At 37.1% G+C, this 17,402-nt stretch overlaps 1 protein-coding gene across 1 annotated transcript; it reads right to left on the reverse strand.

Moving 5' to 3' along the window:
* Positions 1-13,950: 13,950 nt before the first annotated feature.
* LOC115992653 (CBL-interacting serine/threonine-protein kinase 5-like) lies at positions 13,951-16,207 on the reverse strand. Its single transcript, XM_031116873.1, has one exon. It carries the CDS (start codon positions 15,519-15,521, stop codon positions 14,166-14,168), a length of 1,356 nt encoding a protein of 451 aa, XP_030972733.1. The 5' UTR covers positions 15,522-16,207; the 3' UTR covers positions 13,951-14,165.
* Between the last annotated feature and the right edge of the window lie 1,195 nt (positions 16,208-17,402).

The following is a 17,402-nucleotide window of genomic DNA, read 5'->3' on the forward strand; positions in this document are numbered from 1 at the left end:
TGAACCTAACCCACAACAGAACAGCAAACACATTGAAACCTACCCCCATAATCAACATGGCAACCCCCATCGCCACCACCATCAACCACAACCATAATCACAATCCCTACCATCAACAACACAAATAACACCCATACCCAAATTAACTCAACCAAACCATGACCAACAGGGCCGGCCCAACAAAATTTGGGGCCTAAGGTAAAAATTTTATATGGGGCCTTTTTATATGTAAACATTAATTAAATAAAATTATATAATACTAATTAAATTAAGACTAATTTGATGTAAATACAAAAATTGATGAATAATACTAGCTAAACTAAGGTTAATTTCATATAGAAGATTGAATATTATAGTTGAATCAAAAGGAAATTACTTTAACTTGAATATATGACTATGCATAGTTAAGTACAGTTGTAATCTAAATTTTAATTATATATATATTTTTTTTAAGAGAAAGAGATAGAGAGATAGATATTATTTGGTGTGTGGCTTAGTAGGAGATTAGTTATCATTGATAATTTATCACATTTGCAATATTTTATTTGAAACATCTTAGGGTTTCAATTGGGTTAAATTTTTATTGGTCTCCTATTTTAAAAGCCTTGTTAGAAATGAAAAAGAAAAATACTAAAAATACTACAAAATGTTCACAATAAATGTGATGATGAGTGTAATTGATGAATTTCAACAACTTAATTTATTTGTGTTTGAATTACTTTTTTATATGATTGGTGATATGTCAGTTAAATCTATAGTAAAATTTGTGATATCCTTAGCATCACTCTTAAAAAAATATACCAATTATTTAAAAAATGTTATATTTTTATAAAATTTTGGGCATTTTACTAAGGGAAAATGAGCACTTTTTTAGTAGGAAAATTTTTTATTTGTTGTGGGGCCTTAGGCCTAGGCCTAAGTTGCCTAGGCCTTGAGCCGACATTGATGACCAAAACAATTCACAATCAAAACCCATCACCAAAAACCAATTAACAAACCCATCACTACCCATGATCAAATCCAATTATACAAACTCACGACCATGTCGATCTCGTTGCCGCAACAAGCACGCCACCACAAACCAGTAGACCCACCCATAAACCCACCATAGCCAACACACCCACCACCTCACCAAACCCACCACCCACCCCACCACCACGACAACAACCTACCCCACTTCGGTACCCAGGCAAAACTAAAACCCATTCCAAAACTAAAACCTACCCAAAACTAAAACCCATCCAATCTGATGGGGTTTGTCTCCATGCTAATTTAAGAGAGAGAGAGAGAAGAAGAAGAAGAAGAAGAAGAATCAGCAGATAAATCTCCATTATTTTATCATAAATTCCTGCTACAATGCCATCTTAGATATAGAATAGTACTGTAGCAAGATTGTAAAAAATAGATTGTAAAAAATTTTACAATTGCAAGACTAGGTAATGTATGTTTTTTGTACTTTGATACTAAAATATAACGTATTATTGCTTTAGAAGACTGGATTGCTTTAGAAGACTGGATACTGACGCTCAAAACATCCAATGCTTTATAAAAAAAAAAAAAAAATTAAATAAAGAACGATCCAAAGCACATCTTATCTGATTACAGTGACGGAACAAGGCTAGGTGGGACTGAAAAAAGCCATAATGTTGATTAATTTTCATTATTTTTCCAACGAATTTCTTTGTTTAAGTCTTTTGTTTTTTTTAGTGCGATCTAACTGTCTATTTGGGAGCTTGCATTATTAAAATCCTTGTTCTTTGCAATCTTATAGAAACTTTTGAAAGCTGATGCTGCTGATCCTCTTTGGAAGATCCCAAATGCCAACAACCAATCTTTGATTTACCACCAGACAATATTTAATTCAACAGCTGAAGTTTTCGTACAATATTATGCGAACACGTAGCCAGTTTAGACACATATATGGATTGAGCCAAACCAAATCCTAATTCAACAACCATCACACAAGATGGATAACGTACGAATGACAACAAACAAATCGTCAACTACCAAGTACCAACCAGTCTTTCCATCAAAAAAATAAATAAAAAAGTACCAACCAGTCATTCTCAATTTCTCATCCCCAAATAAACCCAATAATCTGTACTATGGACACAATTATTTTATGTTCAATTTCACAACTAATTGATTAATAGGATTATGAGGATTATGAGTAGTCTACACAAAGCTGTAAGTTGCACAGAATAGAAAATATTCACTTACAATCACACAAATCGACCTATTGTGAAATTGATTGTATGAGTGGTTGTGTTTTTAGAATTATTTATGAGTGTCAAATGGGTAGGTTTAGGGTGGGCACAATTAGGTTAGGTACATAAAACTCATTTACTCATTTATTGTCTATTTAACTGAGTACTTCTAACTTAAACTCAACCCAATCCAATTATTATGGATAAACCCCAACCCATCCAATTACTCAATAATCAAAATTACCAAAATGCTGTTAAAACTTGAAAATGACCAATGTACTCCTAAAATCCTTTAAAATATCAAAATACCCCTTAAACCTAAAAAAAGACCAAATATACTCAAAAACCAAAGAAAATTATCAAAACACCCACCGAAACCTAAAAAATGATTAAAATACCCCTAAAACCTAAAAATTGACCGAAATACCCCCTAAACCTAAAACTTGATCAAAATACTCCTGAAACCTAAAAAATGACTAAAATACCCTCGAAAAAAAAAAAGAAAAAAAGAAAAAAAAGACTGAAATACTCCCAAAACTTAAAAATGACCAAAATACTCCTAACACCTAAAAATTAAAAAATATCCCTTAAACCTAAAAAATAACTGAAATACCCACGAAACATTAAAAATTTACCAAAATACGCCTAAAACCTAAAAATTAACCAAAATACCACCAAAACCTAAAAATGAAAAAATACCCCTGAAACCTATAAAATTACCAAAATACTCCAAAACCTAAAAATTAGTAAAATGCTCCCTAAACCTAAAAATGACCGAAATACCCTCTGAAACCTAAATATGAACCAAAATACCACCTAAAATTAAAAAATGACCAAAATACCCCCGAATCCTAGAAAATGACCAAAATAACCCCGAAACCTAAAAATTGACCAAAATACCCAATACATAAATAAAAAGACCGAAATACCTCGAAAATCTTTAAAAAGACCAAAATACCAGAAACCTAAAAAATTACCAAAATACCCCCAAAACCTAAAAATTAACAAAACACACCTAAAACCTAAAAAATTACTGACATTCCCTCCAAACCTACAAAAGGACCGAAATACTTTTATAACCTTTAATTTGACGAAAATACCCTTGAAACATCCAAAATACCACAAACCTCTATTTTGGTAATTTTAAAGGCTTCAGGTGTGTTTTGTTATGTAAGGTTGAATTTATTCAATCATCTAATTGGCTTTATTCCGTGCCAAATTTACTTGTATTTCAGCATTTAGTAACCCTGTATTTAGTTGGGTTTGTTGTAAGGGTAGTGAGTGAGATAGAGTGAAGTTTGCTCAATAGTGTGCAAGAAAACAGAGACTCGTGGCTTGGCCTCGCGGGTGACTCGCGGCTGCAAGCCGCCAGACGTAGCACACATGCCAAGCATGCCGGAAGGTGAACAGTCATGCTAGCTGGAGCACTACAGGACAAAACAGGACAACTGGCCATAAGGTTATCTCGCGACTGGATCTCGCGACTTGGTCAAGTCGCAAGGTCAAGCCGCGAGCCACCCCTGTTTTGTAAAACCTGACGTTTCACATTCCTCTCCCACTCCAGTATAAATACCCCTTTTACCCACAAATGTAAGAGAGCTTCCAGAGAGATTTTTGAGAGAGAAACCCTAAAGAGAAAGAAGATTGATTCACCAACAATCTATACATTAGAGTCTCTTCAAATTCCTCAACTCTCAACTCTCTTCCTCTCCATTGTCAAATCCTTGAAAGGCACTTTACCAAACCTTGTTTTCACCATATTCATCACTGTGAGAGAGCTGTTTGGATTTCTGGGAAGCAGTTAGGAATGAACCAATTTTCATTGGTTGATGCTACGGTCTAGTAGCGGAATCCGGGAAGTTAGAAAAGAAAAAGGTTCGGCGCAACCTCGTTGGAGCAAGAAGCTTGGAGGGCTTAAATGCACTGGGTAGATTAGGCTTAGAGCGTCTATTGCTGTCCATGTATCCCAACTATATTTTCTAGTGGATTGTTTACTGCTTGGAGGACGGCGGAGAGGTTTTACGCCGAGGGCTTCGGTTTCCTCTTCGATAACACATCGCGTGTTGTCTTTGTGTTTGCATCTTCCTTCCCTTTTATCTTTGCCTTTTATTATCTGCTGTGGGTTGTGATTTTAATTTGGCTTAGACAGTTTAACCAATTTTATATTGTAGCTTATGTTCATTTTCCGCACACTAGTTGTTTGACATAATGCTTGAATTGGTTAAGTTGTAATTTGAGGGCCTAAACGTTCAAGGGTGTTTATACACATATATGAACTTTCAATTGGTATCAGAGTGGGTACACTTCTAGTGGTTTCATTACCATTGTGTGATCCTTGACTTCCTTTTGAGATGGATCGGTCTCAATCCCTAAATGCACCTCCATATTTTGATGGTAGTAATTATGCTTTTTGGAAGGTTCGCATGAGAGCTTTTTTGTGTTCTATTGATGAATCTGTTTGGGATGCTGTTGAGATTGGTTGGACCAGACCTGAGGCAACCAAATCCACATGGGATAAGGCAGCACTCGCTGCATTTAATGCTAACAGTAAAGCACTTAATGCTATTTTCTGTGGTGTGTCTCCAGATGAATTTCACAGGATCTCCCACATTACCGTTGTCAAAGAAGCATGGGAGATATTGGAAACCACCTACGAAGGCACGAAGAAAGTGAAAGACACCAAGTTGCAAATGCTGACCACTCGGTTTGGGGAGCTCAAAATGAGTGAGGATGAGTCCTTTGACTCTTTCTATGGGAAGCTAAATGAGATGGTTGTCAGCAAGTTCAATTTGGGAGAGAAAACGGAGGACTCTAAAATTGTAAGGAAGATCCTTTGATCTTTGCCGGAAAGTTTTCGTGCTAAAGTGACAGCGATTGAAGAGAGCAAGAACCTTGATGACATCAAAGTCCAGGAGCTGGTTGGTTCTCTTCAGACTTATGAGATGTCGCTGCCCAATCAACGGAAGAGTAAATCTCTTGCTCTTAAGACCATTAATGAGAAGGTGGAAGATCAAGACTCATCGGAAGAAGATGTGGTTGACAAAGATGTTGCATACCTTGTTAAAAATTTCAGAAAATTCTTGAAATTCAAAAATAATGGCAAATTTGGTGATAAAGGAAAATTCCAAAGTTTAGGAAGGGAGAAAAATGAATTCAAAAGGAAAGATGGAAAAGAATCCCAACCTACACAAGGTGTCACTTGTTTTGAATGTAACGGGTATGGACACTTTAAGAAGGAATGTCCGAATTATTTGAAATCGAAAGGCAAAGTGTATGCCACGACATTGAGTGACTCGGATTCATCTGACTCAGAATCTGAAGAAAGCTGTGATGGAAAGGGGAACTATTCAGCTTTTATGACTATTGCTCATGTTGAGTCTTCAGACGAGTTGAATTTGCTTGTACAAGACCTTGGAGAACATAGTGATGAAGAATCACTGGGAATTGTTGAAGAATCAAATGCTGAAGAAGATGAAAGCACAACTAATCTTCAAGAGAATTATAACTCACTCCTGCAGAAGTCGGGTGAGTACACAAGGGTGGCCAAGGTTGCTGTGAGAAAAATGAAGAAGGCAGGGGAGGATTACAAAAGTCTCCTAATCCGATATAGGGAGGCCAAATGTGAGATAGAAACACTGAATAGTGAGCTGTCAGAAGCTTACACAAAAGTGAGATTTCTTGAACAAGAGGTTGTGCAAGCAAATGCTAAAATAGAGAAGGTCACCACCAAGAAGCTAGATGATGTTATTTCATCTCAAAAGAGTTTTTCAGACAAATCCGGATTGGGATATACCAGAGGAAGTAGCTCATCTGGAACTGTCACTAAAGAAGTGAAGTTTGTAAAGGCTAAAGATCCAGTTGTAGTTGACCTTACTGCTAAGAAGCTCAAGATGGAGGAGAAGAAGAATGTGGAGAACCAACGGTTGTTGAATCCCCGCAATTAGTATGTGGGCAGGTCTGAATCTCGTGCCAAGTCTCGTCCATGACCACAAAGAGGTCCTAGATCAACCTATGTGTGTCATCATTGCGGACTTCAAGGGCATACTCTACCAAATTGCCAAAAGCTGAGAGCAAAGAATAGTGCAACTCTTCAAAGGTCACGAGGACCTAGAAATGATAGAAGAAATTGGGCAGGTGAACAATCTAGAGATCAGAATGGTGATCCCGGAATGATGAACGTGATGAAGATGATTGGTGCATTCACCAACTGCTTGGAAAGCTTCTCACGAAAGTTTAAAAGTCCAAACTCCCGTACCCAATCCTATAAGGAAATCACCCCAAACGCAAGTGACGTGTGGGTGAAAAAGGATACTCATGCATAAGCATTACAACATGTCCATGCATTAATACTTCCTATGCTTTGCGACGATGTTTGTTTGTTTGCTTGTTGTTTTTGCTGTTGGTTGTTTGCTTGTCTACTTGTGCATACTTTTAATTTATTTTGTTTTTTATCAATCTTTTTCTTCTAGTGTCAAAAATCCAAAAATCACATAAAAATTAGAAAATCAAAAACTTTGATTGACACTGTTGAGCTTTTGTCTCAAAATCTATTTTGCCTTGTACCTTTGTGCTAATGGTTTTGTGCATTTTCGAGCATTGCTTGTTTCTTTGCACTCATATTACTGTGGGAGAAATCTTGAAATCTATGTGATTGTTGTAAATAGATTTTCAAACTTGTCATGAATGATTAGTGAATGGTTATGATGATCTTGAGACATGCATAGACTTGTGTCTATATATCTTCCCATCCTTTATTTTTGTTTTTTCTAAAAAGAGCTCACCAAATATAAATCTCCAAATGAAAATAGATTTTGAGCTGCAAAAGCCTGTCGCACATTCTAGTATTCGACTAGGAAAAAGGGTAAGCGACCTTATATTAAAGTGAATGTTTATTCAAAAAGCCAAAGGCTAGTTCTTTCAAGTGAAATATCAAATATCACTCTCACAATGAGAGGTGATTGTCTCAAAAGATCAAAATGATCAAATGTTATGTTTGAAAGTGGAGTCCAATGTAAAGCTCCAAGATGTGTTATCAAGTTTTGTGGGAGGTCATATATACATATTTCTATAATTGAGATGGATCACTTGATCTAGTGCTAATTGTGTATGCCTTGGTTGAATTAATCATTGAAGCTTCACATTAGACTAAGGACTATCTCATTGTTGATATCCACACACAATACACAAGTTTATGTTCAATAAATGCCATAATCATTTGTGTGATTGTACTTGATGAAATGTGTTTTCACATGCTCAATCTTTGTTAATTCAAACACAAAAATATTTTTGAGTGTTTTAGGTGTTTTTGGAAAGTATTTTGTTTAAAACATTTGAAAATTTCAAAAAACCTGTTTTGCCCTGTTTTGGCGACTCAGTCGCAGGTAAGTCAAGTCGCGAGCCTCAGTCGCGTCTTCGCGAGTCACTTTTGGCGACTTGTTCGTGAGTGGAAGGTCCAGTCGTGAGGGTTACTTAGAGATTTTCGCGGCTCAGCTCGCGACTCACTCGCGGGTAGACCTTCCAGTCGCGAAAAACACTTAGAAAATTTTTTCAAACTTTTGTCTTTGAGTGTTTTGGTGGCTTGAACTGGCGACTTGTTGGCGACTCTCTTTAGTCACGAAAAACGCGTGTTTGGCAAAAATAGGGGCAGTTTTTAAATCTTTTTCAGTTTTTTACCTCGAACTTTTGTGACTGTTCATCTTCTCTCTCAACTGTCTCCTTCCCAAACACTCTGTGTACCCATTTTCAAACCTCATTGGTGCTTCATTTCTTATCCAAATCATCAAGAAAAGGTCTGGGTCTTGTTTTCCTCATCTCATTTTCCTTATTTCATGGATGTTTTTCTTACCATTTGGATTGATATTGTGTTCGAAACATTCCTCTCTTTGTGTAATGGGTATGGCTTGTTATGTTTGTTGTTGATTTCATCCGTTTTCATGTTAAGTGGTCACAATGTGTTTTTTCATTGTTCTGATATTTGCCTGTTATTGATTCTGAAAATCTTTTGTTCAATGGGTTTGGTATTTAGATGACTTGCTCCTTTCACTTGTTTGTGTGTTGTTGTTGGTTTACGACATTGGTTTACTGTGCTTTTATGTTAACATAACGTGTGGATGTTGGCATCTTGAAAGTATTCCTTTAAAACAACTTCCTTTTCTGAATGTTGCGTCTCACAGCCATGTGCTCTAGTTTGGGTGCTCTGATCCTTCATTTTGAAATCTTTTTTCCATGTTCATATCTTATGTGGTATGTTTTATGATATCCGTTCTTAATGTTCAAATACTGTCTTTGTATGCATATCATGGTCATGGTAAATTGTCTCATTGACAGTTCTAGTTGAATTTGTCTTTCTATGCTCTTTTGCACTATCACCATTTTGCTACACCTATCATATTGTGCTCCTTAGTATTGATGGAAGTTTGTTTGGGTCTGCACTATCTTAAGTTTGTATTTATGTATTGAAATCTCTGTTTTTCACTTTTATTTGCATCGAATCATGTTGATATTTATCTTGTGTGGTACTGTTGTTGGTTCTTTGCTGTGGGCCTATTCTCTTGTAGATGTCTCGTCGATTTTCCAGGGGTAAAGACATTGTTGCTGACGATCCATCAACACCAGTTGCTAAAAGGACTCAACTATCATCACAGGCATCTCAAGACCCCAATGAGGAGAGGTTCAGAACTCCGCTTACCTCACACATCTACTCAAACATCTTTGACAAGTCAACTCCTATAGTGGAACGGGTGGTGGAGTTTAACACCTTAGGGACCACTTTTATTCCTCGAATCTTTGAGCAACGAGATTGGGCAAACTTGTTTGGGAACTTTGATGATCCAATGGATGAACTGGTCAAAGAATGCTTCTCCAATGCAACTGATCTTGGAGTTGAACTTATTTTCTGGGTCAGAGGAAAAGAGTTTGGCATTTTCCCAAACTCCATCGCAGATCTTCTCGGCATCACTAGACCTCAGAATGTGGATCTAACTCCGTACGATGATCGAACTCCAGAGATTCAAGAAATTCTACAAATCCTAGGATCCGATCATAAAGTATCCAATATAGGAACATCCATCAGCACCGCAAAGTTTGCACCTGAACTGACCACACTGAAGTTGATCATGTTCACTAATCTCTACCCATTGTCCAACACTACATTCATCAATCTTGGGAGAGCTCTATTCCTTTGTGATCTCATTACAGGAGCCCCCATTGATATATGTGCTCACATCTATTACACCATGAGGAAGACCGCGATTCGACTTGTAACTCGAGGAATTATTCCATTTTGCAGTCTCATCATGAAACTCATTCTTCGTGAAGGCATTGTTCCTCTTACAGATTTAAAAATGTTGACTCGTCAGCGTCCTATTTCCATGTACACTCTTCAAGCTAGCAGAAGTCACTCCTCTAAAACACCAAAGAGTGCACACATTTCTCCCGTTACTCCATCTGCCCCCGAGTCAGAGACACCTACACGTACCACATCTACTTCGCATGCTATTCCTGAAGTTCCACAAGCTAGTATTCCGCAAGCATAGACTGATCCTCATACTGATAGAGTGGGCAGTTTACTTGAACAGATTCAGAAACACATTGATGATATTGTGACACTTCTCTACTCCACAAACAACCATGTTCAAATGCTTCTCGAGACTATGGAGAATTAGCTAGACGCTATTCAACAAAAGTTGGACGACAGCCTTTAGCTATTCGTGCCAAAAAGGGGGAGAGCATTCAGTAAGAGGGAGAAAGTTCAAAGGGAAGTGTGCATAGTGATAGGGGGAGTACACACATACTTTTGTCATACTTTTGTTTTAAGTCTTATCCTCTAAACTTATAGGTTTATGTTTTTGGACTTTTAGTGTTTATATGGGTTTGATATACTGTGGTTTTGGTGTATATTTGTTTCTAACTCATAACTTATACTCTTGGTTTAATCTTTTATATATTTTGTTATTGTTATTCAGGATATATTGTGTTTGTACCTATGTGCGTATGTAAGCTTTTAGGGTTAATGTTTTTATACATAATCTGTAGGCTTTATAGTTTGTACCTTGCTTAATGCAGCCTTTTATGTTATGTTGAAATCAGTACTTCTATCTAAATGTCTTGCATTTTGATTTATGTACTGTCACTCTTGTGCCCTTGCAGGATTGTTCCTAGATGCATATACTTTGTGTATTATGTATTGGTTGAGTGTTGAGCATACAAGTATCTTGCCTTGTGCTTGTTAGCTTGTATGTCCTTGTGTTCATTCCAAGTGTGAATGAGCATTGTGGTCACTACCTTGTAGTGATTACTTGGTTGATCAAGCCATGATTTGTTTCTTAACTTCATCTTTGCTTGATTACATATTGCCTGTTTCATATGCATTTCATGATTTTCTGCTTACAATGATCATGGTGTATTGTTGTGTTTCAAGAGTCTTATGTTCATATGATTCAAGGGCTTCACAGCTTCTAGAGTTAGGTGTGAGTGAGTTTTGCTCAACTGTTCCCAACTCACATGTTAAGTCTAGAGTCTGTTTTAGGGTTTTGTCACAGAATAGCCAAAGGGGGAGATTGTAAGGTTGAATTTATTCAACCATCTAATTGGCTTTATTCCGTGTCAAATTTGCTTGTATTTCAGCATTTAGTAACCATGTATTTAGGTGGGTTTGTTGTAAGGGTAGTGAGTGAGATAGAGTGAAGTTTGCTCAAGAGTGTGCAAGAAAACAGAGACCTGCGGCTTGGCCTCGCGGGTGACTCTCGGCTGCAAGCCGCCAGACGCAGCACACGTGCCAAGCATGCCGGAAGGTGAACAGTCATGCTAGCTGGAGCACTACAAGACAAAACAGGACAACTAGCCATATGGTTATCTCGCGACTGGATCTTGCGACTTGGTCAAGTTGCGAGGTCAAGCCGCGAGCCACCCCTGTTTTGTAAAACCTGACGTTTCACATTCCTCTCCCACTCCAGTATAAATACCCCTTTTACCCACAAATTTAAGAGAGTTTCCAGAGAGATTTTTGAGAGAGAAACCTTAAAGAAAAACAAGATTGATTTACCAACAATCTATACATTAGAGTCTCTTTAAATTCGTCAACTCTCAACTCTCTTCCTCTCCATTGTCAAATCCTTGAGAGGCATTTTACCAAACCTTGTTCTCACCATATTCTTCACTGTGAGAGAGCTGTTTGGATTTCTGGGAAGCAGTTAGGAAAGAACCAATCTTCATTGGTTGATGCTACGGTCTAGTAGCGGAATCCGGGAAACTAGAAAAGAAAAAGGTTCGGTACAACCTCGTTGGAGCAAGAAGCTTGGAGGGCTTAGGTGCACTGGGTAGATTAGGCTTGGAGGGTCTATTGCTGTCCATGTATCCCAACTATATTTTTTAGTGGATTGTTTACCGCTTGGAGGGCGGTGGAGAGGTTTTACGCCGAGGGCTTCGGTTTCCTCTTCGATAACACATCGCGTGTTGTCTTTGTGTTTACATCTTCCTTCCCTTTTATATTTGCCTTTTATTATCTACTGTGGGTTGTGATTTTAATTTGGCTTAGACAGTTTAACCAATTCTATATTTTAGCTTATGTTCATTTTCCGCACACTAGTTGTTTGACATAATGCTTGAATTGGTTAAGTTGTAATTTAGGGGTCTAAACGTTCAAGGGTGTTTATACACATATATGAACTTTCATGTTCATCTTATGGGTTTTGTGGCATTTTGGTCATTTTATATATTTTGAGGGGTATTTTGGTCGTTTTACAGGTTTATAGTTTTTAGGGGTTTTTTTGGTAATTTTATAGGATTTAGGTTATTTTTGGTCATTTTAGAGATTTTGGGTGTACTTTGGTTATTTTAAAGGTTTAGGGGTGTTTTTGTCATTTTATTGGTTTGATGGTATTTCGGTAATTTTTAAGGTTTTGAGGGTATTTTGGTCATTTTAAAAGTTTGGGGTATTTTGGCCTTTTTTAGGTTTCGAGGGGCATTTTGGTCATTTTATAGATTTCGGGGGTATTTAGGTCATTATAAAGGTTTCAGAGGCATTTCGGTCATTTTTTTTTATGTTTAGGGGTATTTTGGTCATTTTCTAGGTTTCGGGGGTATTTTTAGTCATTTTTTAGTTTTAAGGGGTATTTCGGTCATTATAAAGGTTTTGGTGGTATTTCATCATTTTTTATGTTTAGGGGGTATTTTGGTCATTTTTTAGGTTTTGAGGATATTTTGGTTATTTTTTAGTTTTAGGAGATATTTTGGTCATTATAAAAGTTTCGAGGGTATTTCGCCATTTTTTTTATGCTTAGGGGTATTTTGGTCATTTTTTAGGTTTCAAGGGTATCTTGGTCATTTTTTTTTTTTTTTAAAAGTTTTAGGAGGCATTTTGGTCATTTTTTGGTTTCAGGAGTATTTTGGTCTTTTTTAGGTTTTGGGGTATTTCGATCATTTTTTAGGTTTCATGGGTATTCTGGTCATATTTAGATTTTAAGGGTATTTCAGTCATTTTTTAGGTTTCGAGGGTTTTTAGTCATTTTTTAAGTTTTGGAAGTATTTTAGTCATTTTTTTTAATGTTTTTTTTTCTTAATTTTGAGTAGGTATTTTGGTTATTTTTAGATTTCGGGGGTATTTTAGTCATCTTTTAGGTTTCGGAAGTATTTCGGTAATTTTCTTAAGTTTCATGGGTATTTCGATCATATTTAGGTTTCGAGGATATTTCAATCATTTTTTATGTTTCAAGTGTCTTTCATCATTTTTAGGTTTCGAGGGTATTTTAGTCATTTTAGGTTTCGAGGGGTATTTTGGTCTTTTTATTAGGTTTCAGGGGGTATTTTGGTCATTTTTTAGGCATAGGGGGTATTTCGGTCATTTTTTTTTAGTTTGCAGGGGTATTTTGGTCATTTTTTAAGTTTTAGGAGTATTTGGGTAATTTTATAGGTTTCGAGGATATTCGGTCATTTTCTAGGTTTTAAGAGGTATTTCAGTCATTTTGTAGGTTTTGAGGGTATTTAAGTCATTTTTTAGGTTAGGGGGTAATTTGGTCAATTTTAGGTTTCTGGAGGTTATTTATGTCAATTTTTTTTTTTTTTTTAGGTTTAAGGAGGTATTTTGGTAATTTTTTAAGGTTTAATGGGAATTTTGGTCTTTTTAGTAGTTTTAGGGTACTTTAGAGTTAGGTGATTTGTAAAAATAATACTTGGTTCATAATTAGGTACCTAGTTAAAATCTAATAAACATTAATGTTAACTGAGTTTAATTGAGTTAATATTCATTTAATCCAATTAATAATTAGGTGATTTTGAATCTTATTTAACTAGGTGAGTTTGAGTAGACAAATAAGTTTGGGTTGATTTTACCATGGCTAGAATAATTCCCCTTTGAGCAACTCTAATAGGCTCTCTAAACACAAAATACTCTCTATTATAGAGAGTAAACCCACAAAATGACTCTTCAACAAACTCTCTATACCTGAAATTTTTTTGACTTATCAATAATAGTTCATCAAGTCTAATGAGCTACTGTTCATTCTTCAAATATATTTTTTCTATTATAATAATAAGATATTGAATAAAAAAAATATTGAAAAATGTATAGTTATTAAAAAAAATAATAATGAATGAACAAATAATATTTAAATAAAATAGAGAATGAGATAAAAAATCTATTGAAAAGTGTATTTAAAAAAGTAGGTAGCTAAAAGATAAAAGTCACTATTTATTCCCCAAACAACACAAAAATTACAAAAATTTACCTAATCTATTGGAGATGCTCTTACCTAATATGAATATCCTTCACCTTCACCTGTCAGAAATTACCCATCATTCATTCATCATATACATTCTTACTCATTCATCAAAATATATACCTATCACAAAACACAGCATTACAATTCACAATACCAAAAAAAAAAAAGAAAAAAAAAAACTACAGATTCTATGTTTCTAAATTAGGTCTATGTGATCGTATTGGACTTACTATAAAGCCCCTTAAAGTTGGTGACAATTATTCTCACCCTGCCAACTCCAAACAATGTCTTTGAGCGCTGGCCTCACATCTTCCTCACAGAACTTCTTGTACTCAAGAGTGTCTCCGGCCGACTTTGAGAATTCGACCACCGCCACCTCTGGCGCCACCTCGAACACCTCCGCCGTCACAGCCAACTTCCCTTTCCTCCCTTCCATTTTCCCCTGCATTTTCACCTTGAATTCCTTCACACCCACACTAAAATTCAGCCTCTTCGCCACAGCTTCCAACTTTGCAACAATAGCTGCTGCCGAGCATTTGGATGTGAACATTGACCCGGATTTCCTCTTTTTTTCGAACAAACTCGACAGATCGAAACCTGAAGACATGGAAGAAATGAACTCAAAAGCGTTATAAAAGGGCGGTGACGAAGAAGTCGTTTTTTCCAATTCCATTTCCTCAATAATCTTATCATCATCCTTGTCATTGGTCTCTCCCACTGGCTCTGGGATTGAAATAGCGATTGGCTTTGAAAACCCCTTTTGGAACCAAGGATTTTGCATAATCTCCGGGATTGAAATTCTCTTTTCTGGATCAGAAACAAGGAGCTCAGATATCAACCTCTTTGCATCAGTGGAAAACCATTGAGGAAAATCATACTCAGCCTTGAAAACCTTCCTATACATTTTCATAACATTCTCAGCTTGAAATGGCAAATACCCAGCAAGCAAAACAAAGAGAATCACACCACAAGACCATATATCAGCCTTAGCTCCATCATACCCTTTTTTTCTCAACACTTCAGGAGCCACATAAGCTGGTGTGCCACAGCGTGTGTGTAGCAAACCATCATTCCAGAGCTGTTCAGGCAGTGCGGACAAGCCAAAATCAGAAACTTTCAAGTCCTTGTTATCATCCAGAAGAAGATTTTCGGGCTTCAAGTCTCGGTGTGAAACACCACGGCTATGACAGAAATCAACTGCGCTAACTAACTGTTGAAAATACTTTCTTGCCAAGTCTTCCTTGAGCTTTCCCTTTGCTACTTTGGCAAACAACTCACCACCTTTCACATATTCCATCACGAAGTATATCTTTCCCTTGGTAGCCATGACTTCCTCCAGTTCAACTATATTTGGGTGGCGAACCAAGCGCATGATAGAGATCTCTCGCTTGATTTGTTCCATTAAGCCTTCTCTCTTGATGTGGTCCTTGTTGATGACCTTGATTGCAACGCTTTCGTTGCTGATGAGGTTCTTGCCGTAGTAGACTTTGGCAAAGGTGCCTTGGCCTAATACCCTTCCCATCTCGTATTTTCCGAACAGAATGTTTCTTGGAGGATTAAGATTGCTGGTAGTTTGTTGCACATTTTGTTCTTCCATTTCAGACCAAAATGACAAAAATTGGGTATGGTTTGGAATATTATGAGTCAACTTAGGCTAAGAAAACATTTCGATACAGTGAAAAAGGCCATGACCCAGATGGGAAAAAAATGGAATTATCCCAGAATTTTGTGTCAAAATGTTATGCACAATATAGAAAAAGTGGGATTTTCTTTTCTACGAAACTTGTGTTATTAAGGAGTGGACTGTGTTGTAGAGCTCGATGATTGCTACAAGGTTGGTGGTGGTGAATTGGATAAGATTTGGAGAGAAAAGGAGGTGATTGGTGGTCAGGGAAATAAAGGAGAGAGATGAAGTAGTGACGGTTGAGAGAGTGGGTTGTCCTATTAGGCAATTACCATTGGAGGACATAGTTTTTGGCCTTTTTGGATGGTCTGGAAGGAGCGGGGAGCACATAGTAATCAATCAATGAAAATATCTTGGAATTATATAATTGGATAAGTGGCTCAACTGAGTTAGGTCAAGTTGAAAGCATGTGGGTCCATACTATTTATGACTCTTTGGGAATGGGCCAGATAATGCTCTCCATATTTCTTCCATTCTACAGAAATGGAAATTCTTCTGGCTTTGTCATACACAACACAAGTGGAACAGAGGAACCGAGGGCTATCGTGAAGCTTCCGGGGGTTTGGTTGGTGGAGTTGTATTTTCCAAATAAGTACTATTTTCCAGATTCAGACACATATGGACTGGGAACTTACTGTGTCTGCAGACACCTTTCCATCTATGCCCAAAAAATCAGGATACACAGTACAACTTTTTCTTTTGTTTTGTTATCACATGGGTGCCCTGAGGCAGCCCACAAGGACAACCTAGGATGAACTCTTTATGCCACGTTGTGAAATTGCAATTTGGAAGAATGTACAATTTAAAGAGTTAAGCCAATTACTTACTATATGATGAGTCAAAAATAACTTGGGACCGTCGTTCCATGTCAATGATGACCAAAATGAGCGCTATACATTTAGTGCGTGTATTGATGGTGAAACGTAATGGATAGAGCAATGGGAACAAGTGAGTTATAAACTTCAGAGTTCCTATTAATGACATACTAGCCGTTGTCCATAAATACTAGAATTCATTATCAATAAAAACAGGAAAACAACTATAAAAGAAAGAGACAATATAATCCAAAGGTACACACAATTACTCATCCAAAAACTGCTCCAAAGTCATTTTTTCTCTTTAAATCATTTTCTTCCTTTCTGACTTAAGCATCAGAGTGTTTTTGGCAAACACTACACCAGTTTATTACACTTCTTTCTCAAGCTTTCTTGTAGGTTTGGACCGAAGACACGACCCATCATGGGATTATCCATCCAGTGAGATGAGGTCCTCAACTTGGTGATTTTTTGCATCATTAGTTTGGCGTTGTCTGTGGGAATCACTGATCATTTAGGCCATCTTCCCTAAGTAACAAAAGAGAACCTCATAGCACGAGATGGATGCCAAACAAGTGCACAACAAATCCAAGCCCTAACAGCCAGCTTGGAAGAAGTGACTCGCTAGAATGAAAAGTTGAGGAGAGCTGCTGAATCCCAGAATGAGGAACGACAGCAAACCATGGAGAACCAGAATGAAGAAGAGCATTAGAGGATCGAAGGAAACCATAATAAGGAAGGATCGGATAGCCAGGCCAACAAGAGGACGAGAACGTTAGAGGAAAACTTGTCCAGAATGGAGAGCGAGCTTCGTAATATAAGGAGGGAGATGGGTGAACTCAAGAATGCAGTAAAAGATAGAGTCGTAGAGAGCTTAGACAAAATGATCCGAAGGACAGATTCACCATTCACCACAAAAGTATTGAACCGCCCATTCCCACCGAAGTTTCCTCTTCCCTAACTGAAGTCCTTTGACGGC

The sequence above is a fragment of the Quercus lobata genome, chromosome 5, assembly GCF_001633185.2.
Source record: "Quercus lobata isolate SW786 chromosome 5, ValleyOak3.0 Primary Assembly, whole genome shotgun sequence".
Lineage (NCBI taxonomy): Eukaryota > Viridiplantae > Streptophyta > Magnoliopsida > Fagales > Fagaceae > Quercus > Quercus lobata.